Raw genomic sequence first — 25,047 nt, forward strand, 5'->3', positions numbered from 1 at the left:
AACTCTTTGTTCCGTTTAAATAAAGCTTCTGGTATCTGAATCAGTACTAGAGAATACTTGGCCATCCCTGCCTTCTTGCTGAAGGAGGCGGTGCTAGATACTTTTGGGTCGATCATATAAAAGCAGTGTCTTGAGAGTATAGGGGGTGTGGGAGAAACAATAGTGGTTGCAATTATGATTAGGTACCCCCAAATGACTTTTCATTGAGGCAATACATTGCAATGATGAATTGGAACTGCATGAAAATAAGACCAGTTAGCATTGTGAGAAATCTGAAGGTGTCTCTGTCATCCAGGTGGCCAGGACACGGCCATCGCTATTGGATCCAGTTCCTGGGGGTGGACCAGTGAAAGAGGATCACCTGAATGCGGGTACCTCAGGGAGTGGGACACTGACAGGTGAGACGCGGTAGCCCCCTTCTTTCAACACCTTTTCCCCATCCTAAAATGTAAGACTTTCAGAACCACTTCCCCCCCTTTTCCGATACTAACACTTTTGCACGACACACCAGAGAACGGACTAACACCAGAGCCGTTTACTTGACATGTCCCAATACCAGGGTTAGGCAAAGTCAGGTAATTGATCAGAATCACACACACCTGACCCTCACAGGGATAAAAGGTGCAGAGAGAGCACAGTACGAGCAAGGCAGATGGCACGACGAGACAGCTATCGAGGCCCGGCAGTTCAAGAGTAGGAGGAAGGCGGTGAATATCGAGAGGCTGACAAGGAGAGACACAACCTTGCCCTTTTCGACACAGATCCGCGTAACCTCCGCAGAGGGAAACGTAAGACCGAGGACAATTGCCCAAGTTTGTTGCAGCAGATGTCAACGGTACACTGAGTGTCTCGACACTGATAAACGGGAAAGAGGGAAACTCCTGCTACCATGGTACCAGCCTTGACTCCAGTTACGAAGAAAGCCAGACAGTTCATCACAGCCAGTGAGTCGAAGGGAGAGCCGATAAGAAACGGACTGTGGTGAATGAAAATCGCAAAGTAGCAAAGTGAGAGAAGTTCAAAGAACTGTAAAATTGTAAAGAGGAGACCAGCTGCAGAAGGGGACTAGCACCATGTGGGTGCTGCTCTGAGAAGCTCTGGTCGATCCCCATCTAGTAAAACTACAGATACCAGAAGGCCGTAGCAGAGTCGCCAAGTTAGGTCAAAGTGGTCATTCAGGAGGTCAAGCAAAATCCCTGTACAGTCGAAAGCCTTTGACCTCAGAACTATAACAATTATTACCTGTACTACTATATGATTGTACTAAAAACCCCTGTGAATCTGTTATACGGATAAAAATACATATTGATTTATATATGCAATAACTGTAACAACTACTATCTAAAAGTCATGTTAACACCTGTTGCTTACCAAGACCAGTAGGCCTACTCCGTAGCTCTTCTACCCATTCAGATGTACGCTGGAATAACCTCCTGTTTTGCTCACCCTTATCCGGACTTTACAACACAGGCAAACGTTGTCACTTATAGTATCATACTTCAGCATATTCTCTATTGTATGAAACTGTATAATCCTTGTTGCTTAAGTATGCAAACTGAATGAGTAATGCTAATTTGTCTGACCTTATATGTTACACCATTCTACGTAGCACCTTATGTTGTGTCATAAGTCAGGTCGCCTTTGTTAGGGAGAATTCTCAAAAATGTGCTAATTTCCCTTACCTTTTTGAGACCCCCAGCAACTTTGTTGGATTTCTAAGATTTGATTTTTTTTTACCTGGGAAGAGTGAGCGCCTTTTTTTCCCCATTCTTCCATGTATTTTGATGTGTGTTTTACTTTTGTGTTCTCTGGTTATAGAGTTTTAGAACTGCTCCATAGGCATCGTCTTTTTCTGTGTGTCACCCAGCACCTTCAGTGCAGTGACACAGGGTTGTCTTTCAGACTTCCTAAGGTTTAAATACCTTCTCTATGACTGACTACCGTCTCCCAGAGCATGTAAAGTAAAATTGACTTTACTAATCTCTTTAAATTTACAGACCCAGCACACCCTATCTTACTATAGAGTGCTGGAGGGGTTGCCTAGCTTCCCCTGAGTCAAAACACGCATGTAACAGTCAAATGTTACCCTTTCCTACTTTAAATGGCTGGTGGCAGTGGTTTAGATGAAACTACCGTGATTTTTCCTGACCGCTAACAACGGTAGCTAAAAATCGGGTCAGCCCTTTTTTCAATATGGCGCCCCAGACCTATCTGTAAAAACAGACTCTGGTCGACATTTTTCACTATTTCTTTTAGGAAAGGTCCTTCTTGTGTTTGTCTCTGCGCGCCAAACCAGGTTTGGTCCCTTTGTTTGTTGGCCTTTGGCGTGCTTCTGTGCTGAAGCCCTCCTCTGGCGCCTGAATGTCTGAGATGGACAGGATGTGAGGGAGGTGCCCAAAACTCCCTGTGCTTATTCTCCTAGGAGACCTGAATGTACTCTGGCGTGATTGGCCGGCTGGCTGACCGGCAAGGACAGCCATCCTACTGTGTGAGTGACAGCCAGGCTGGAATGAATGGGAGAAAACTGTTTAAAAGCAGGTCTCTGGGACTTGGAAAGGTTAACTTCTTCCCTTGAGTTTGGTGGCAATAACCAACTCACAAGCCATCTGGACACCGTCCCCATTTGTTTGAATTTTCTACAGAGTGCTGTTGAAAACCATATAGCCAGAGGGCAGGAAACAAGCGTGTGGCTTTAAGGCACACACCTTAAACCCAACGTCTTGCTAAGCTTTTGGCCTCATCGCTGGGCAGTGCAGGAACCTACAGTGCAATGCTCTCTACAGTGGCGCAAATAAAGTAATCACCCAGAGGCTACACATTCTGCAAAATAACGCCCTAAGAGCTGCATTGGGTAAAAAAAAGAGCACACATTGCCTTGACCAGACGTCAACACAAGTGGCTCTCCACCCACAATAAAATACAGCTAAAAATGGCCTCCTTGACATACAAAGTTCTAAACAATGCTGCCCCCACTTACCTAATAGACAAACTGCTGAGAAGAACTTCTAGTAGGCTCACAGGAGCCAACAATACCAACTGCCTTGTACTACCGAGATTCAGGCTCACTAAGATTGGTGGCAATAGTTTACCAGTGATATGATATGAAATGGCATTTGTAACGCGCCTATACACAAGTGTTTCAAGGCGCGACGAGGCAGGGGGCTAAACTGAAGGCTGGCTGCTAAAGGTGAAGGCTGCTAAACTCTGGAATGCCCTGCCCCACGAGCTGAGAACAAACCAACCTTACCTACATTTTAGAAAAAGGTACATCTCCCACCTGTACCTGACCAAAAGATAGACATATTATGAACACGGCCCATACGATATTGTATAAGTATATACTTAGCTGACGCTGCATCTCATTGTAAATATTCTTGTAGATTTGTATTGTATAGTTGTCTACTGCATATAATCTGTAACTTGAGCATTGATACCCTTTTTCCTGCCTGTGTGTAAACCTACTTGTACCCTACTTGTACCATGATGTTGTGACATTGTGAACTATTGGAAACTTTGTAAGCTTTGCATCTTCTTATTACTGCGCCCTGACAAACAAACCTCCCGACGTCCTCCCTTTTGTTCCTACGACTGAAGCTGAGGAACAGCGAGATCTGCTCGAACTTCCAGGAACAACTGCCTCACATACAGCTCTTCTTCAATTTAAAGGTACTCTGCAAACGCAGTCCGGAAATCTTTTCGGCCATTGCGAAAGTTCATGGAAGTTTCCCAACTTCAAAGGCTTGTCCTTCCAAAACATTTGTCTAACCTTTCGCTAGCCAAATTCTTCTAAAAATCCGTGGCAAATACTTAACCATTTCCTACCATAAATGTGCTATCTAATACAAAGACTCTGAACCATTGACTTTGGCCCAGGCCTATGAACTGAATTGCTGGTTGTAGTTTACTGAAACCCTTTGCCCTGCCCATGCAAGTATTTGTGCTATTAATTCTTATAACCTTGTCTTTTTACCCCTTTTGAAAGTATCTGAAGTGACATTTTGCTCCCACTTCAGGGGAGCTAAACTTGTTCATGTACTTATCAGTTGTGTATTTGTGCTTTATTAGTGTGTGATATTGAGCTGCTCTTGCTAGTGTAATGTTTTCAAACTGACTGTGTAGATAAATGTATATTCTTTTACCAAGAAACCTTGAGTAAGTGTTTGTTTGAATCACTGTAATTGTTGGTCCTTTGTGTAACTTGTTCTACTTCTCACTTTGCTCTAGAGATAGGTCTGGCTGCTCAGCCATCCCTACCACTTTACTGTGTAGTACAGGCTTGTACCAAAGGTGAAATTGTACTTACACTTGTAGTCTTAATTGTGTGTAGTGTTCCCAAAGGGTACTGCACATGATTCTGCCTAACAGCCTTCACCCCTAAGTGATGCATCACTCACTGACCAAACTACCAACCTTAAAAGTGCACTCATCAATGCACGTTCACTCGGAGCGCATGCCATAGAAATTCATGACCTCATCATCGACCAACATTTAGATATTCTAGGGGTACAGAAACCTGGCTGCACCCAGCCTCAGGTCCCCTGCGAGCCCTTGCCATTCCGCCAGGATTCAATATCCTTAGGACTGACAGAGCCAGTAACCAAGGAGGTGGAGTTGCTATAATAGCGAAATCTACGTTGCAAATTAGGGCCTGCCCCATTGAAGAAACACAGAGCTATGAACTCTTCCTAGCCAAACTTACCTCGAATCGTAAAACTAGAACCAACATCCTGGTCGTATATAGATCACCTAATAAAAACACCAACCCTGACTTAGATATCCCATTACTACTTACCCCACACATTAAACCCAAAACTAAATGCATCATACTCTGAGATCTAAACTTAGGATACAAAAACTGAAAGCTACAGCATTCAATGTAGCTATGCAAGACATACATTTCGTACAACCAATGAATATCCCTACCCATAACAAAGGTAGAATACTTGATTGGATCCTCACCTTGAATACACAAGTATCCATAGATTCAGTCCTACCTCTTGATTGGTCTGACACCATGTTATTAACTTTTCCATAAATAGCGCAACTACAGATCCCGCTATGACAACCAAACTTGACACCTACGAAACTAGAAAAATCAGAAAACTTACAGTAGATAACCTATCCCCGGTCCTAATAGAAGTACTGGCTTCCACCACATTAGAGAGTAACAATCCTAATTACCTAGCAGAGTGGTATTATAACTGCTTCACAACCACCATTGACTCACTAGCCCCTACTACAAATAAAACACGGCGGACCGACAAAAGCACTAGCTTTTGGTTTAATGATGAACTAGTCATTCTGAGACGTAAAAAAAGATCATTAGAGCACATCCATAAAAAAAACAATACTCTAGACTCAGCAAAGGCATTCAATGAAGCTAATAAAGAATACAAAGCAGCGATAATAACTCACAAAGCTGAGGCATTTAACCTGCGCATCAGTAATGCTTCCTCCAACTCTAATGAACTGTTCACCATACTTAGAGAACTAGAAAATCCTTGCCAAGACTCATCGCCTTTCTATGCTATTAAACTATGGTGTAAAACAATCAAAAATGCGTTAGCTTCTAAAATATTACTTCTTCAAAATAAAATAGCCAATAAAAGACAAGTCCTATCAAACAAAACAGCTCCCACCTTTGCAAAAGACCTTCCAAATAACAAACACTGTAAACCATTCCAGTTCACCTCTGTCACACAAGGAACTGTGTTTGACACCATAGCCTAGTTAAAAGCCTCTAATTGCAAAGGAGACCAATTACCATCCTACTTAGTTAAACTTTGTGCCCCCACAGTGACACCGATTATCACCAAATTCATAAACGCTTTGTTTAATTCGAACATAGTCCCTGCGAGTATCAAAGTAGCACGGGTCACCCTTCTCCTGAAAAAGCCAAAACTTGACCCGACAATCCCCACTAATTACCGACCAATAACAACAGTCCCGTTCCTCCTAGAAATAATAGATAAAATAGCCTACACCCAAATCCAAAACCATCTAGAACAACACCAGCTCCTAGGAACTCGACAATCAGGATTTCACCCGATCACAGTACTTAAACTGCTCTTCTTGATTTGAAAATCCAAATGGACTCTATCAGAGAGGCAGGAAAACTTTGTCTTCTAATGTTGTTAGATCTCTCTGCAGCATTTGACTTAGTAGACCATGACAAATTGTGCACTACCCTAAGTAAGGATTTTAATTTCTCAAGTGATGCCACCCAATGGATAAAATCCTTCCTAGCAGACAGGACATCACGAGTGTTCATCAGCAAAGAATCGACCGACCCCATTCCAATCCTCATTGGCGTTTCCCAAGGATCCCGTCTATCTCCCACCCTTTATAATGCCTACACAAAGCTATTATTCGCTGCATTAGATGCCATGGGTGTCATCTACACAAATTTTGCCGATGACACCCAGATCCTCATTCCCTTGTCAGGTAACTATGAGCAGGACACCTTGCTCATTCATCAAACCTACGCATTAATCCAAAATGAGATGGCCCTTAACACCCCCTGTCTTAGTCACGAAAAAACTGAGTTGCTCATAGTTGGAACCCCAACCAAAATGAATACCCTACAGCCCGACTATGTAGCATTCAACATCAATGGCACGACAATACCAGTACTCAAACAGGTTAAAACCCTAGGCGTTTACTTAGACGCTAACCCAACTGTGACAAAACAAATAAATGTCTTATCCTCAACTACCTCTTACACAGCCAAACTTATCGCTTTAAGTTGCAAATTTCTCACACCAAAAAATTGCGTCACCCCAGCAACTACTGCAATATACTCCTCTTAGGCATCTCCAAAACGAACCTAGCCAAACTCCAACTCATGCAGAACAAAGCACTACGTGCAGCAGTAGGAATCAAATAGACTGATTACTTATCCCATATTAGGAGAGAACAACACTGGCTACACACTAAGGCGAGAATTATATTTAAAACATTATGCATTACACATAAATGCATCACCAATAAATCCCCGAAATACATTAACAACTCTGTCACTAAATAAACCTCCATGCTAACTATCAGATCTAGTAACAACTCACTTTTCTTGAAATCTCACGCTTCAAAAGTTCTAAAGCAGGAGGCAGCAGCTTCAAAGTCTTGGCCCCTAGACATTGGAACGCTCTCCCGATAAATATCAAGAACAAAGACTCATTCCAGCAATTCAAAAAAATCACTAAAAACATGGCTCTTTAACCAGTACTAACACACTTGTATGTAACATGTCTTGACTGCTTACTGTTCATTTGCAATATGTTTTATCCCAAATGTCTGTAACTATGCCGTGGTACCTCAGGGTCTGGGCCGTATAATAAATGTAATAAATAAATAGATAATATAAAGAAAGCAAGGGAAGTGAATCCCGCCACATGAGAAAGCAAGGGAAGTGAATCTTGTAAACATTGAAAGTAAGTATGAATGTGGAGTTGGCAAGAGTGAACCCGGAAGAGGGAGGCTGACGAGAAGGGGGCAAAGTCTAAAATCCCAAGAAAACGGTGTGTTGACAAAGGTGAACCCGGCCGAGGGATGTCCACTGGAACTGTTTAAAAAGACATTAAGATGTGTGAGTAAGGAAAAACCATAGTGAACCCGGAGGAGTGAGGCTGAAAGTAAAGCGGGGTCAGTGCCTGGAAGAGGGAGACCCAGGGGTGAAGAATCCTCACCCAAAGTCAAACCAAGAAACAAACTTTTCATTCTGTTGAAGGAACTTTTGTTTTGTTATTGAAAACGTCAGGTCTTCAAGGCAAAAGAATTTCAAGAGAAACAAGACTAGGCCATCGACGGTCCTGATAGTTGCAAGTGGAACTGTCGACTCATGCTGGGAGAGCTTGAGTGTGTGCTGTGCTCCAAGATCCCATTTTACCCTGTGCTCAAAATGTGAGGACGGGAGATTCAAGGTACCGCATCACAACATATTATTTGTGAATACTTCTTCCTTTTCTTGAAAACGTTCCCACACCCTTTTTGTATTCGTTCTAAGGTTTGGCAATAGGTTTCTTAGCATAGGGCCTTTTTATTTTAACATAACACCACTAAAACTGCCTTATTTTCTTTTGATGCTCGACACTTGCACCCATCACAGATTTAGGTTCGGCGTTTTTCCACCCTACATTTATTGTTCAATAAACACCCTTGAACTGTTATCACTTGTGTCTGTCTTTACCGTTGCCACCACAAGTTCCTTACAGTATCCAAAAGGACCAGAGCAGTGCACCTTTGTACAGTAGGGTAAATGATACATGTTTATACTTCAAAATATTTGCTAGTAATCAAACTTACTAGAGTAAAGAGTGCCCCCCAGTAAGAGTGTGCAAAATTGCAATCACGGCTATCAATTCAGGGTTAACAAGAATGATAATGGCTTTCCATATGGATATCAAAGGGAGGGTTGCCACTTTCCATGACGGATAAGTCTATGGGGGACATTGCGGAGCCACAGAGCTTTAAACCAGGATCTATTTTGGCACTGTTGCTGTTCAATCTCTTGTGGTAGACCTGCTGCTTGGTCTGCAGGTAAAATGAGCTTTTCCTCGAAAGCTTGGCCATCATCACATTTAGTACTTACCCTATGCCAAATACTTGAACTTTCTTGCTGCGACTCAAATAGGCCTTTAATGACCCCTTGATATTATTTATCAATACTTATTAGACAACATCCAAAAATATTCATAGTTTAAAGCTGAATATAATGTGTTGTTGAGTTCAAAAAGGGTTTCTGGCAGTTGGGTAGTACCTCATTAGAAGTACTAAATACAGTGAAATATCTAGGAACAGCCACAGAGAGGCAGCTACATTAGAAGCCATTGTATGAGGAGCCGATTATTTGCTGCCATTCTTTCATGTCATTACTATCAGGCTTTGATGTCAAATATGGGGTCTTCACTTCTCAGCCACTAATACTAGCATTTAGGACTAAGATGAACGATGAACATGGAGGCCCTATTCAGAGCCAAGTTGGGGGGTTATATCACATAGAGATATGTGATGGTTGGACATATCAGAAGGCCGAACCAGGAGCAGTGTATTGGCTTGGTCAAGAGCCACCTTGTTATATCTTATCCTGAATGAACTGGGCTTAGTTTACCTGTCAAGTCTTCTATAACTGTGCTGCTTGACATTTGTTTCTAGAATTTGCTTATCAAAGGGTACTTCCCTCTTGAGCCTAAAGGAAGAGACATGGTTTACTGATCCATCCGTGAGGATGAATGTACAGGTATACATAGAATATGGGTTTTATGTTCATTCTTCGCAGCACTTTTTGCCGAAAAGAATCATCGATTTTTTTAAATTTTTCTTTGGGTGTTCCCCACCAATCCTCCCCTCTGCTATTATGTATTCCCTATCCACCACCCCACCCTACCACTTATATGCCCTCCCATCCCTCACCCCATATTTATTTTTTTCATCAAAAATTCTTTCGCCAAAAAGTGCTGTGAAAATAAATGGGCAATGAACGAACGTCATACCAGAATATGTTAAATGTTAATGTTAAAGGTATTTGTGCAGCGCAGCGTCACCAACGGAATTGGTCCCCAGGCGCTCAGGCTGATCTGCAAACAAGAAGGTGGGGATGGTGATTAGTCGGCTGGAGAGGGAGTAGGAAAGTGAGAGGGTGATGTCCTGTTGGCAGCTTCAGTTCGGTTTTCACTGTGTGCTGAGCGGTTTATAGTGATAATTTTGAAAACAAAAATTTCAAAAGTCAAAATATCGAGAAAAAGAATATTGAAAAAAAAGTCTAATTTGTTTTAATTACGTTTTTTATTCGAAATGGGGGGGTTCCCCCCAATCCCCCTTTTTTACTTTTTTTTTGTTTTACCCATTTTTTTTTTATTCCCGGACCCCAAAATAAATATATAATAATAATTAAAAAAAAGAATCGATATTTTTTTTCGATAATATTGTTTCGACATTATTGTCTTTTGATTTTTTTAAAATTTTTTTTAATTATGACTGACCACCATGCCGAGCTTGGTTGCGAATATCAGTTCGATGTGAGACCTTGTGTGCTGTTGGTGTGACTTATGTGTTGATTGTTGTTGCGATGTGGTGAAGTGCGTGTGGTTTGCTGTGTGAGAGGGTGGATGTGTGGATTTTGGGATAAGTGTGCAGAAGTTTGAGCTTTTGGGTTAGTGGGTTATTTACAAACCCTTGTTCCCTTCCTATCTATTTCTTGTCAGTGATCCATTACTGCCTGTGTTTACTTTGCAGGCCAAGATATTATTGACATATCATCCTTCCACCTTCCATCCTGATCTCTCCCTGCTCGTTCTGTGGTATGATTCTGGCTTTCAGTTGCATGTGTTTACTTTGCAGGCCAGGATATTATTGGTTTTTGGGTGAGAAGTATGCAGAGGTGAGTTCGGATAAAAGTGGACGTTTCTGCATATACTCCACAAATACAGTTTCATAAATCTGTATTTGATATTAAAACAAGAGAAATACATTTTCAGCAATCATTTACCTCAACCAACATTATTAACGGATTGCAAACAAGTCTCAGATAAGGAAGGGTATACACCGAGCTGACTTTATAAACTGTCCTGTCAGCCGGCACATTACATTTCTTATCAAAGTAGGTTTTACCCAGTTACTTACCAACAAAAATGGGAGTCCCTGGCTAACGATACTTTACTCTTTACAGTATTGTAAGCTTTGTAAACAATACATGAGGTGGTAATAATTAAAGATTTACTAATCAGTTATCCAGTGCTCAACGGGATTAGATGCAAAAACGTTTGGATGCTTCTTTGGAAAGGATTCTGATTATGAAACGTATCATTTTTGGCGGTATTGACGGAGGGGCAAGAGAGGATACAGTACTGAGTCCAGTATACACACACACACACACAGTTTCAGATAATTCAAGGTCTTGTTCTCTTCTGGAACAGCATTGAATGTATCTTATTATTACGTTCTGTACATAATTGTTTAACCGTCACATTTTTGGTGCTGATATGTACATGCGGCCAAAACGAGAGAGAGAACCGTTTTTGGAAAGCAGGGCATTTAGTTTGCATGGCATGAACTGGAAAAACCATGATCTCTTATTTTATGAGGCCTTCTGCTATTTCAATCAACAAACCTTTGTTTTTACAACGCTGTTGCTCTGCTCAGTCTGTAGCTGTCCCCTTGAGCCTCGAGCTGCTCCATTCACAGCAGGGGTTTTCTCTTTGTGGCCGTCTCACCCACCCTGGTGTAAGGGTGGAAGAAGGAGACTGACACACAGGTGGGCTGATTATTGCTAAAGACTTATTTCGGCAGAAATCCCTACCTGACCCTATTACTTAGAGGCATTTCCCTGCCTCAACTCAATTCTAAGGATGTGTCAGAATTTCCAAAATCAAAAGTCCACTGTCCTGTGTCAAAACTGATGTCCTTACCTCCATTTCTAACTAAACTAAAAGGTTGATGAGTCTTTTTAATACAGAGAAATGGTTCGCTTCTTTTGTGGAGCAGTGCCAAGCCAGTATGATATATGATATGATATGGCATTTATAATGCGCCTATACGCAAGTGTTTCAAGGCGCGATGAGGCAAGGGATGGGAACAGAGGGAGGACAGAGACAACAATCTTACCAGGCCAGGTGACATTGAGATTGCGCAAGTGCAGGGGAGGTGGGGAAGGGAAAAGTGCGAGGTGGAAGGTGGAGGGGAAGTGCAATACATAGGATAAACAGTAAGTAAATAGAAACAATAAATAAGATGTGTGGCCCGCTGGTGGCAGGTGCACGGGTAAGTGCAGGCATCGGGTATCAAGTGCTGCTATGGGGCTGTAGGGATACAGAACCAGCCCCACAGTACAAGGGTTGCCAGGAGGGCAGTGCAGGTGTGCAACTGGCGTGGAGGAGACCTGGGCCCAAGACATAGGGTAGCCAGGTGACCAGTGCAGTTTCAGTTCCAGCCAGGAGTTCAGCAGAGGAGGGGAGGAGAGAAAGTAGAGGCAGAGAGGAAGGTCTTGAGGTGCTTCCGGAACCGGAGATGATTCTCCTCAATTTGCAGAGCGGCAGGGAGGCTGTTTCAGAGGGAGGCCACAGCAGAAGAAAGATCTACCACCAACTCGTTGCTTGGAGAAGTGACTGACCCTGAGGGAGTTGGAGGCGGATGAGCAAAGAGCTCGAGAAGGAAGATATTCAGGAAGAGAGAGTTGAAGGTATTGAGGTCCCAGGCCCCAGAAGGCCTTGTGGACAATGCAGAGGGTTTTGAACTTAATCCTCGCAGCCACTGGGAGCCAGTGCAGAGATTTCAGTCCTGGAGAGATACGATCTCTGGGGTTGAGGCCAAGGACAAGTCTTGCAGTCCTGTTCTGGATGAGTTGCAGAGGGCAGAGAGTAGAGGCAGGCAGATTTAGAAAGAGGCTGTTGCAGTAGTCCAGCTTAGAGAGAACCAGAGCTCTGGAGAAGGAAATGAAGAATACCTCTGAGGAGGTGCATCTGGTAGTGTCACTTCTTAGAGACGTCAGAGATGTGAGGAGAGAAGGAGAGTGGTGATCCCAAGGTTTTTAGCCTCACAGGTGGGAGCAGGAAGAGGGCCAAGAGAGGCCGGCCAGAGAGAAACAGGAAAGGAGGGAGTGGGTGTGCCGATGAGGAGAATCTCAGTCTTACTGGCATTAAGGCAGAGATCATTGGCGGCACACCACTCCTGGATAGCCGACAGACAGTAGGAGATGAGAGAAGGAGAAGAGGTGACTGAAGAGAGCCTGAACATGAGCTGAGTGTCATCCGCATAGCACTGAAAGTTGGGGCAGAGAGCGTCAATGCAGTGGGCAAGAAGTGCCATGTATTGGTTGAACAGCCAGGGAGAGAGGTTAGACCCTCGGGGAACACCACAGGTAGAGATAAAGGAGAGGAAGGACCCAAGTTGTAACTGGGAAGGTCAATCGGAGAGCAAAGAAGCCAGCCAAGACAGGGCCTGATCGGTGATACCCAGGTTATCACGGAGACGGTTGAGCATGATGGCATGGTTGACCGTGTCACAGGCCGAACAGAGATCAAGTAAGATGAGGACACAGGGGGTGTTGGAATCAAGGTTGGAGAGCAGGTCTTCATGAATGTTCAGGAGAGCCGTTTCCGTGCTTCTGGCAGCTCTGAAGCCAGACTGATGGTCATGGAGACAACCAACAGATTCAGTGTGAAGATTAAGCTGGGAGATGGCCAGCTTTTCCGGGAGATTGCCCAGGAAAGGAGTGATGGAGATTGGGTGATAGTTAGCCGGGCACGACGGGTCGTCAGAGGGTTTCTTAAAAAGAGGGTGCACAAGGGAGTGCTTCAGGGGGGAAGGGAAGACTCCAGTGGTGAAGGAGTGGTTGGAGAAGTCAGCCAGAGCTGACTAAAGGGACTATTTCCTGAGGGACTAATTCCATTCCCCAGGTTGCAGTTCTTTTTCAAAGCACCACACAAAGTTCTAGATTGAAAAGTCTTAATTCACAAATAAAGTTCTGACTCAAAACCTTGGACCCAAGAGAATGACTCCCTTCTCTTGGTCTTTCTCAGGCTTCTGACAATGTTCACAATACCAGGTGGTATGACTCCCTATCCCTGGCCTTTCTTTGGATTCTCGCAATGCCAAGAGATTGACTCTCTTCCCCTGGCCTTTATCACAATGTTCACAAACACCAGGGGGGATGACTCCCTTCCACTGGTTTTCTTAGGCTTTTCACAATGTTCACAGCCCACCTAGTTCACTACCCTGACAGGTACTGAGACTATGAAGATGACTTGGGTTACTTTTTATAAAAGGGTGCAGGTCCCACACCTGTGAGATTCTTTTCAAGCTGCAGACCTGGTTCACTATCGTGCCAGTTACTGTGACTATGAAGATTAAAGCAGTTTGTTATTCGGCGTGGGTTCCAGACCCATTCTTTGTGACTCTTCTGCACTTCGGGGCTGACACAAACCGTCCTGGCTAACCGGACCTCTTCAGCGCTTTTACCAGCAACCTCTGGTTGTCTGTGGTCTTCTTCTCCCTGCTCTGGTTTCTTGTGGTCTCTCCAGGGGCTATGGCATTCTCAGCGTGCTCCTCTGCTCCTGGCTTGCGCGTTTCCAGCTTTCAGCGCACGCCAGCCCTCCCAGTCAGCTATCTGTCTTGTTCTCTGCCTCCCTCTTTGGTCCAACCACAGTGTAGCTACAGGAGACGCCTCTGTCGGCGGCCAAGTGCCTCGGCCTCTGCACTCCCAGCATCTCCATTCCTTCAGCTCAATTCAAGCTTCCTGGTTCCACCAGCAAGGGTCTGACAACTTGTGAAGTTCTTCTTTTCTTTTTTATCATCAGGGTGAACTTTCTTGTTCCATATTTCCTAGGCCGCTAATGTTGGTTCCGCAGGGCACTCTGCATTGCTCCTCTTCCTCGACTCAGTTTGATGTTCTCACTCTCAACTGGGTTACTTGTGTTCTTCTTCGTCCCAGTTTCTGCACATGACTCACATAGGTAGTCCCTACTCTTCCTCGTCCCAGTACTTTCTAGTGAGGTCAGATTGTCTACAATACAGAGGTACATGAAAGTGTTTTGGATTATGGGACTTTGTATAGGGTACGAGGATGAGGGAGGTTGGGATATCATTTTGGCATACCGCGTTCTTCCTGGACAAACATCCCTAGTCCCATAGGGGGATCCCTCCACAAGAGATCCACCCGCTGTGTACCACCCCCGAGGGGGACTATCGGGTAGCGGCATCACCTCCCTGGCCTCATGGGAAGGGGCTCCCCCTAGGGGAGACGGAACATCATCCAAGGATTTGATACACTATTCAAATCCATACTGCTCCTCCCCTCTTTAACCAGTCCTCTTGTAAAATCCATAACCCAAACCCTCAATGCCCCCCCGACTCTGGGCTGCTCAAGCCCAAATCTATAATCACCCACCACACCCTCAGGACAAAAAGTGTCATTTTACCAGCACCAACCGCCTGTTCTCGGAGTGCTTGTACAAAACAAATCTTTGTACCAACAACCCGAGCCCCCCAGGGGCCGACAAAGAGCTGGAGAAATGCTCAGCCTGCAGACCCAGATAAACGCTCAGTCAGTTTGTCGGCAATGGGAGTCTGTGAAGTGTTGAAACAAACTTTGTGTGTAGTATGTGTGTGTGTGTATGTGTACATACGGATGCCTGTAAGCATATGCAAGCATGGCTGCATGAGGTTGTATGGGTCTATGTGTACGCACGTGTAAATGTGAAAGGTTGTGGTGTGTATGTACATGAGTATGCATGCAGGAGAGGGGTCATTTGTAAGTGCGTGTCTGTGAATGAGTGCAGTGTGCATGTGATTAGGAAGGAAAGTGAACGAACAAGGTGCTAGCAGTGAAAATGTGGAACCAGCATGGACATGTTTTCTTAAATAGGCAATAGTGGCAAAGCAAACATAAGAATGTTCTTAAGATATGTTATCTTGCATTTGTATAACATCTCCTGTCATAAGTTATGGCGTCAAAGTGCTTTGGCTGTCAGAGAGGCAAACAAGGAGTATGATAGAGCATGCAGTAGCGGTAGTGAGGTGCAAAGTCAGGTGGATAGTTGGGATGAGGGTGGTGGATAGATAAGATGCTCAGGATGGCATGAGAAGCAAAAGGTGGAGGAGCTATGTGTACAATTGGTGCACATTTATCATGGGAATGCTGGCATAAATTGGCACAGCCAGCGTTGACATGTTTTTTTTTTACAAAGGTATTACTGGAAGTGGCTTTATAGGCAAAGCCAAAATTATGTGGCAATACTGGCATATACTGACGCAGCAAGTATGGCCATTCTTCATACAGCGGCACTACTGTTATTGCAAGCAAAGCCAATATGAATGTGTTCTTAGGTTGGAACACTGGAATTTATTGGCACAGCCAGATTAGACATGTTTTCTTACCGTCGCAGGACAAAGACAAAATGTATGTGTTATTATGTGGCTATTCTGGCATATATTGGCAGAACCAGCTTGGATTTTTCTGCTTATAGTAGCATTACTGGCATTATGGGAAAAAGCAGTATGAATGTGTCTTACATGGGAATTCTGTCAATATCGGCATAGTCAGCAAAGACAGGTTTTCTTAGACTGGCAGAATGCTGGAATATATTGTGGGCAAATACTTAATTAAAAAAAGTGTTGGAAAATGCTCCTCTGTATAATTGGTGACCTGGCATCTATTTCATTTTTTTCTTGTGAGTTTAACTTGTATGGCTTTTAACCCTATATTTCACAAAACATGTGCTATAAAATGCACAATTTTACCAGATTATTGGAAACAATTCTGGCTACACTTGGCCATGTCACACATTTGTGGGAAATATTTAAAGCCCTCCAATCAAATAATGTATAAGCCACCACTGATCCTGTGGCCAGCAACCAGCCCAGCAACAAGGAGCAGGTGTGGGATGAGTTCTACAAGAGCAAAGCACCTGCAAGAGCTGAGGGGATCATTAACCAGTCAGGTTTTTATGACTGGACAGTTATGCAGATGACAGCTGATACCAGGCTCATTTCACAGAGGCCTTAATGGCTGAGAAAGCGCCTGTTCCATGACAGATGAGCCCAGACATCACCCACCACCACACCTAACACAGACCCACTCATCACACTCCTCATCACTTCCCCACTCTAACACCGCCACATAAACCACAATTATCAATCACTTGCTTGACACTCAACCTCCAAACACATGGCACTCTGCCACCACCCAAAGACATGTATCTCTCAACACTGTTCTTCACACAAAGACCAATCACACGGCCCAAGTAGATTTTGCATCCAACTGTAGTTCCAGGGGTTTCAACTCAATGTAAAAAGGATATTGGGTTGAAAATAGGAGCGATGGTGATTTAACCAGTCTCTGGGCCCAAATGGATTGTGGGGGCAGTTCAATGTGACAGTATCTGGATTCAGTTCTTGGTGGGCTGACGCATCAGACCCGGGTTCGAAAATTGATGCGAACTGATCAGGCTCAGTAGGGCATGTAGGATCGTGGAGGCACTGGCAGCAAGTGGGCGTTGAGTAGAGCCGAATGCGGGTGCTCTGTATGGTCAAAATGGCAGCAGTTCCAATGATGCAAGTCCGGGCAGGCCCAATAACACTTTGCAGTGGGCCAGGCTGAAGTAGGCTTTAGCCGCTGGGAGAGGTTGGCAAGTGATGCTCTAGCGGTTCGAGTCAGCGGGCGACAGTCATCGAAGTGGTGATCGAGGGTGCGTCGATGTCAAGCTCGGACTGGCCTATAGGGCAATAGGCCTATGGCCGAACCAAAAACACAAAATGCTGGTGTGGGCTAGTATTTTGGATCAAAGTGGGGCCCTTTTTTGGCAAACGTGGGCCAGTTTGATGAGTTACTTCACTATGCGGCTAGTAGTTTTGACCAGTGTTGCTGAATAAATATTCTTTATACTGCACAATTTGCATCACATTTCATCAGAGAATTCCCCCTTGGGTAATATTCAAACAGTGTCACAAAAGGAATGAATAGCCATTTGCAACTGTGGGCCACTTTTTCATTGTTGCCCGAGACAATTTTGTGGCCCAGTCCGACCCTGTTCGATGTACAGTCAATGATGTGGCGGGTCCCGTGGCAGCTGGGCCGAGCCGTGGCTGTTACCCCTGGTTAGAGTCTGAAAGTGACCCACCAGAGATTCGGTTCAGGTTCCGGCGTGGAGCTTCGCTTCGGGCCTAGCAGGTGACATGCTTCGCTAGGACATGATGCAGTGTTGAGCTGGTTTAGATCAAGTGCAATAGTTCGGCTGGTTGGAGGAAACACAGGCACCAGCACCTTCCTTATGGTTCAGGATGCAGGGAACAGAGAGCATCCGGTTCGGTACAATAGAACAGTGAGCTTTGGTTGGTCTGATACTCCGGTTTCTGTGAGGCCTTCGCAAAAGACTTGAGGACATGATACTCTTGTTCAGAGTCTGCTCTTCTGGCACAGAAGATCCTTTGCAGAATGTTTGGTCCTGGTCCACAGCACTGTTCACTCCTGATGGACCCTGGGAGCGGTTAAGAGAATTCTGCTGAATGGGTGCGAGACTCATTCTTTTAAAGGTACAAGTCCTCATGTGATTGCTTTAGGGGATCAATCCCTGCTCCTGGCTTGAGTGGACTTTGCCCAGTTGATCTTGCATTCAAAGTGCTTTGCTCCAGAGGAGGTGGAGGAGACAGGATAGGAAAAGTGAGAGAGTGAGAAACAAGAAGTGTCCAGAGCACTCCTGCCTATCCTACTCCTGCCCCATTCCCTCCCCCAAAGAGAATCAAAGAGAGGCTGGGTCCTCTGGGTTTCTGTCCTGTCGTGTGGCAGTATCGGCCCATCTGACCCGAATACACATTCCTTTCCAAAGCAGAGTTGATTCATAGGAGCTGACACATGTGCAATTTCAATTGGGATGTGGCAGCCATGATCAGAAGTATCCCTATGCACTATACCTAAACTCAGGCATAGCTTATTGTTCGGAATTACCCTGCCAGCAGCATGTGGTACTCATGATTAACCTAGTTTTGGTACAGGGGGCATATCTTAAGTGTCGCCCTTGTGCTGAAGTGGCTTTGCTGTCGCTACGGCGGTCGAGTGGGCATCTTGTGCCCTTTGAACCTGCTCAGTGCCCCGAGCAGAGCGGGTGCTGCAGATCAGCCTATTGAGGCAGTAGGGCGCAAGGGCGAATGTGCACTATGTTTTTGGCATGGAGTTGCGACAAAGGGGGATCTGGTTAGCAGTTTACCCCTTTGGAGAAGGAATCACCCGCACCAGGTTATGTACAATAAAAATAAAAAAGCCAGGGACGGACAGACAGACAGACAGACAGACACACACACACACACACACACACTTTAAAAGGGTTTACACAAAAACTTGATGGTTGTAAAGGTACCTTTTCTGGCAAGCTGTCTTTATCGAGAGTAGCTAATGTTTTTAGAAATCCGGGGTCTCCGAGGAGTAGTTTCGCGGTCGGCCAATCCGGTTTCTTTTGCAGAAGGATACACACAGCATTCATGACACTCAGCACGAGATTGGGAGGGTGTGTGTACACTCTATAGAAAAAAGAAGATACAGAAGAACATATTTTTAATGTACTTCAGATGAAATGTGCAATTAGCTGAACTCCAAAGCCATATTTACACCTATTATACATTTGATTCATTTAAACCAACATTTACTCAAGGTTAACCCCAGGCTCATTTGTAAAGCAACTTTTGTTTAATATTTGCTAATAAATTGAACGTTGTTGATAAATGAGGCAAGTATAATTCTTCAATAGTTTGGACTCAGGCAGGTCAATACTATTCAAACGCTGCCTCACAAAACTGTAAATATATACAAGTTCTCAGTACCAGAATGCTATGAGTCCCTCCCCCCCACCCTTCTATGCCCTGCCTTCATCCTCAGAATGCCCACTATGAGCCCCTCCCCAGCTTTCACTCTTCTTAAACTTTGCATTACCACTCCATCAGCCCTATTCCACTCCCCTCGACCCGTCCTTCGCCCACTTACCCGGTTTCCCGCGCTCCGCTAGCAATGTTGGGCGGTTTTTAACACCTTTCTCTATTTAGCTCTGCTACTTTATATCCCTTGATAAATGCGCCTGCGCAATAAAGGCTGGAAGGACAAAAGATACAACACACATTTGGAATGTGTGCATCACATCAGACAGAAACTCAAGGATGAACCAGAAATGTATGAACAGCAAGCTCAGGGTCACCCCCGTTTTCTATCTTTTCATTTCTTATTTCAGTTTCAAACTTGTATCTTGGTTAGTTTAGTTTTGAAAAGGCCACGAGCGTAGAGAAATGTGCGCTTCGACTCCAGGCATATCTATTGGAGTTTGCCAGCGAGGTGCACACATACCACTTGAAGCTTTCTATTGGTGGGCCCAGCCCCTTCTTGTCACCTCCTGTCAAGCTGAGCGCTGTAGTCACCTCTCAGGGAAGGGATGCCCGCCCCCATGGTCTCACGTGGAGTGCTCAAGGGGGACAGTTCCCACACGGAAAGGGATTGTGAAAGAGGCATCAACTGCCCTCTGACCTCCACGACAACACAGAAAATGTCATCACATGACAAATGGGACACCCTTTGTTTCCATTTTTGGAATTAATCTCTGTTAGAAACTCGAGCCACAAAAAGGGGCATACATTTTTTTTTAAACAAAAATAAAAAAAATTGCCCCCTTGCAATAATGTTATATATTCATCTGATTGCCCGAAATAAATGTTTTTCAAAAAACTTGCATCAAGGGGGGCGTGGCCTGGCAGGCGGCTGATGGAGTTTTAAGTTCTGTGAGCTCCTCAGACCTGCCGTTGCATATGCAGTCGTGGGGTTCCCAGAGACCGTGTTTCTTTGCAGGCTGACGGACCCTGCATGTTGGATGTCCCGGTACAAACTTGGAGAAGGTTTCGTGTGGATTGAGAGTTGTTTGCTGGCCGAAATTGCAGATGACGCACCCTCTCCCTGCGGAGTCGGCCTTGGAATGAAAATTGCCGTGCTCCGCTACTGAGCTACGTCGGAGGCTGTATCCATGGTGAGGCGCTTGAACCAGGAGACGAGTTCCGTACACCCTATCTGCCCAAAGGGCTGCCTTCCATGTACCAGGAGGTGCTCGAAATACTAGCGGAGGCAAAGTCGGAGCCCCAACCTCTGCCTGCTGTGCTGTGGAGCCTGGACACAAGTTGGGCTATCAGGGAGAGAAGAGGCAGTGGGGCACCTCTGATGCCAGAGGACTTGTGAACCTCGGCCGAACCTGGAACATGCCGCGCAGCGTCCCTCACCCTGAGGCCTTATCTACTTCATGCGGCACTTGAGGAGCAGCAGCTCTGGACCCAGCAGACATATGCCATAATAGAGGTTTGGAGTCAGGAGTCCCCCCCACACCCCCTTATCCCACTTCCATGTGGGTGAGTCCTGGACAGTGGGAGGACTTAAGCAACAAGGGCACTGAGTTGGAAGTCCGCTCCTCCCCCTCCTACACAGGGATGTGCTGCGGACCGTCAGAGGACTGGCTAAGCTTCATGACTAGAGGTGAGGCAAACTGTAAGCTTGGGCTCCGGAGCGTGGAAGCGAGTGGTATGCGCCAGATGGTGGGCCTATACACATGTAGATGAGCTTGCAGCTGTGAAGTTCAACACTGCCAACAGATTGCTGCTCATATGTCTGCTACCTCAACCTAACTTTTGAAACTGGGAATCCTTTTGTCCGTCTGCTGGCCCCTATAGTCTGGCCACTTCGCTCACGGCTTTGGGGGGCCCGTACTTCTGGCCGCGCAGGCCTTATCAGTGGAGTGGGCCATCTTGGAGCTGCAGAGGACCTGCGGGGGTGTATCCTACTCAAGGCTTGATTTGGGTCCCTGAAACCCCACGGCGGTGCCAAAATCTGTCAGAGCGTTGGGTCATAGGCGTCAAACAAACCTGCCATGACCACGAAGTCCAGCAAGTCCAAGGAGGAGAAGTCTGGAACCGCCATTAAAGATCTGCTACAAACGTCTAAGTCAGGTTCGTCCCGGTCATCGGTCCAGAAGGAATAATATTCAGATCTGTGGCATCCCCCCAGAAGTCGTAGACCAGGACCTGGAGATGTATGGGAGGGATCTCTTCTGTGATATTCTGGGCGAGGCGAAAGGGTCAGACATGACTCTAGTCCGGACTCACAGAGTATTCTCAAACTTCCAGGAACGCCGAAACCTTCTCCCTGACCTAATTTTTCGTAAGTGCTGAGTGTAAGGCGGCATACAGTTCCGGGGAGCGGACCTCCAGTTAGTTCAAGACTTGGCGCAGGGGACGATTCAGTGGCACCGGCAAATGAAACCACTCACACAATGATTAATGAAAAAGGGTATTCCATACAAGTGGGTGTATCCATTTCGCATCTTATTCAGTTATGAGGGTACCCAACATCAATTTGTATCTCTACCCACTGTGCTGGAAGTATTGAAGATACCCCGTAGAGAGCTTCAACTCCCGGAGGTCCCGGACCATGATGCTCCTCAGAAGAATTGGTCTACAGCGCGCTCCCGGAGGAACAGGCGCAGGGATCGTAGGCGGCCATCTATAGACAGTCGGAAAAGAAGTGGAGATTCTGATGAGCCGACATGACTAATTGTGCGGGCTTGATCCTCCTCGACATGTTACCAGCCTGAGTTTGTTGTTTGGGAACAGTTTCTATGTTACTCATTTCTTGTTACACAGGGCCGGGGGCACCTATATGACTGCTCAATATTATGGCGTTCACAATAATACAGGCAGGGAGGCCGGAGAACATGCCCCTATTGGGTTCTTTTTTCATTGAACCAATGATCGTCCCATACGGGATGTTGTTTTGAGATTTCATTTTGCTTTTCTGCAGCGCTGGAGCTCTGTTTTTTCTGAATCCCTCTGTCTGATTGAAGCTCACTGTTTTGGAATTGCGCTCTATGTCTGGCGGAGTTGGAACACTCAGAGTTGCATTATTGGGTTAAAATAGGGTGGAGAAGGTATTGCACGGACACATGGGTGATCTCAAGATAGTATTGTTAAATGTGCAGGGACTCAATTCGAAGCAGCTGGAATTGAAGGCCGATGTTGTCCTGTTACAGGAGACTCATCTTTTGCAAGCGGATTGGCACAGACTTCGCTCTAGGTGGTTCCTGCGCCAGTATTTTGCATCCCCCCAGGCTAAACGTGCTCGAGTGACTATATTATTTGCTCACTCCTTAAACTTTACTTTGGTTAAATCCTCCAAAGGTTCATGCGGGAGATACTTGGGCCTGCACATCCAGATTGGGGAGGCAGACCTCACTTTCTTCTCAATTTATGGTCCCAATCAGTCCCGGGATACGTTTTATGCCCAGACATCCCCACATCACACAGTTTCAGAAGGATGATCTTGTAGTGGTGGGCGACTTTAATCTAGTGCTTGACGAGAAGCTGGACAGATCGGCCTGCGCTGGGGGGGGTCTATTGCAACCAGGTCTGGTTCTCTTAGGGGTGCTATCCGAGACACACGAATGGTGGATGTTTGGAGATGGCAGCACCCTCAGGAAAGAGATTATACCCACTTCTCTCATGTCCACCGCAGTCATTCCCGGATTGATTTCTTTTTGGTTTCCCACTCCTTAACTTCGAAAGTGACTGCTACCTCAATGGAATTGGCGGTGGTCTCAGACCACACTCCAATTGTACTCCAAATAGAAGGGCTCGCACAGGAGGCTAGGAAGGCTTCCCTTTGGAAACTGAATGATTCCTTGCTCGCTGACGCGGCCTTCAGCACCTCCCTTTCTGAGCGCATTGCTTTGTATTTTCAAGAAAATCTTACAGGAGATGTGTCTATTGCGACCGTTTGGGAGGCTTTAAATCCTACTCTGTGAGGGGAAATTATTAGCCTGGCTTCTGCTAGGAAAAGACAGTTTTTATGTTCCCGGATGGAGGCTCTGGAGAAGCGCTTGGCTGAGTTGGACTCATTGAACAAAACAGGGAGCAGCCGCAAGGTTTATAGACAACTTCAAGTGGCCAGGGATGAACTTAAAGCATTTTGGGTGTCAGATATTTCCTATAAGCTGCTCCGGACAAGGCAGTCCTACTTCAGCACTTCCAACAAGGCCTCTCGTCTCCTTGCATATAAATTGAAGTCTGAAAAAGCTAAAAACACTATTGTTAAACTCTGTTATCGGGCTGGTCAATTGAAAGAGGATGAAGGCTCTAAACTGCACATTCTCATGGAATATTATAAGTCCCTCTTCGCTGCAGATAGCTGGAAAGTGGCAGCGCAAAAAACCTTCATCAGAGAAGCGGGTTTACCCTCTATATCTATCGAAGCTCATCAGAAACGCGAAAGCCCGAACACGCTGCATGAGGTTACCCAGGTTATACACTCTCTCCCTAATAAAGCTCTGAGGCCAGATGGCTATTGTGCCCTTTTTGATAAGAAATGTATTGATCTACTCGCCCCCAAACTAGTCACTTTATGTAATAGCTTTGTTGACTCTGGTACGGTTTCACCCTCAATGGGGGAATCTCTGCTTTCGCTTATTGGCAAATCAGATAAAGACCTCACCCTTAGCACATCCTACAGCCCTATTGCAGTTCTAAATTATGACTCCCGAGTCTACTCTAAAGTTCTTGCGGCCTGATTTGCAGACATCTTCCCGAGCATAATTCAGATTGATCAGACTGGGTTTGTTCATGGGCGCCAAACCTTTGATAATGTGTGCAGAACCTTAGATGTGATTGAATATGCGAGGGGGCACAATCATGATTTGGCAGTACTATCTATTGATGCCGAAAAGGCGTTTGATCACATGGATTGGATGTACCTTTTGCAGGTGCTGAAGGCTTTGGCTTTGGGCCACTCTTTACTAAAATGATATTGGCCAACTTTGTTCACCCAACCACTCGTATAAAATTGAATGGGGCTCTGTCTGAACCACTTGCTTTGTCTAGAGGCACTCACCAAGGGTGCCCACTGTCGCCCCTATTATTTGCGCTATCAATGGGGCCTTTAGCGAATAAGGTCCGGCTAGCAGATGACATTTGCGGCATCATTATTGCTGGGTGTCAGCATAAGGTTGCCCTATAAGCGATGACTTACTTAATGGACTACTCTACCTGCAATAACTCTTTTATTGGATTTGTTTAATCGGGTCTCTGGTTTTAAAATGAATTACTTTAAATCCACTATCCTTAACGAGTCTGTAGACCCTGACACGAAGAGGGAGCTCCCGAGAGCCTTTGAATTTCAGTGGTCAGGGTCATCTCTCAGGTACCTGGGGTTTCAGATCGCCTCTTCACATTCCCAACTGTACATATGTAATATCCCTGAGCTTTTGTCCTCCAAAGCGGACTTGGCTCCATGGGCTCTATCAGATAACTTCTGGATGCGCCAAGTTGCAGCCCTCAAATTGACATTATTACCTAGTACTGTACGTATTCCAGGCTCTCACGATTTGGGTCCCCAAACAGGCACTTGGGTATTTGCAATCATCTATCTTCAAGTTTATCTGGGCCAAGAAATCCCAGAGGGTTCCCCGGCGCAAGATGCTGACGGCAAGGGATAAGGGGGGCCTGGGAGTCCCGGACATAGAAAGTTATCTTTACGTGGCACAATTAGCCCCC

The 25,047-nt window shown here is 45.4% G+C and overlaps 1 protein-coding gene across 1 annotated transcript in view; it reads right to left on the bottom strand.

The window, feature by feature from the left end:
* DNAH14 (dynein axonemal heavy chain 14) overlaps window positions 1-25,047 on the bottom strand; it is a 2,000,441-nt gene that overhangs the window by 705,927 nt on the left and 1,269,467 nt on the right. Inside the window, exon 62 of the mRNA XM_069608705.1 lies at window positions 18,843-19,002. Within this exon, the coding sequence (XP_069464806.1) occupies window positions 18,843-19,002 (160 nt within the window). The remainder of the gene's footprint in view (window positions 1-18,842; window positions 19,003-25,047) is intronic.

This window comes from Ambystoma mexicanum, chromosome 4q (assembly GCF_040938575.1).
Source record: "Ambystoma mexicanum isolate Mex_15411 chromosome 4q, UKY_AmexF1_1, whole genome shotgun sequence".
In the NCBI taxonomy this organism is placed as follows: Eukaryota; Metazoa; Chordata; class Amphibia; order Caudata; family Ambystomatidae; genus Ambystoma; species Ambystoma mexicanum.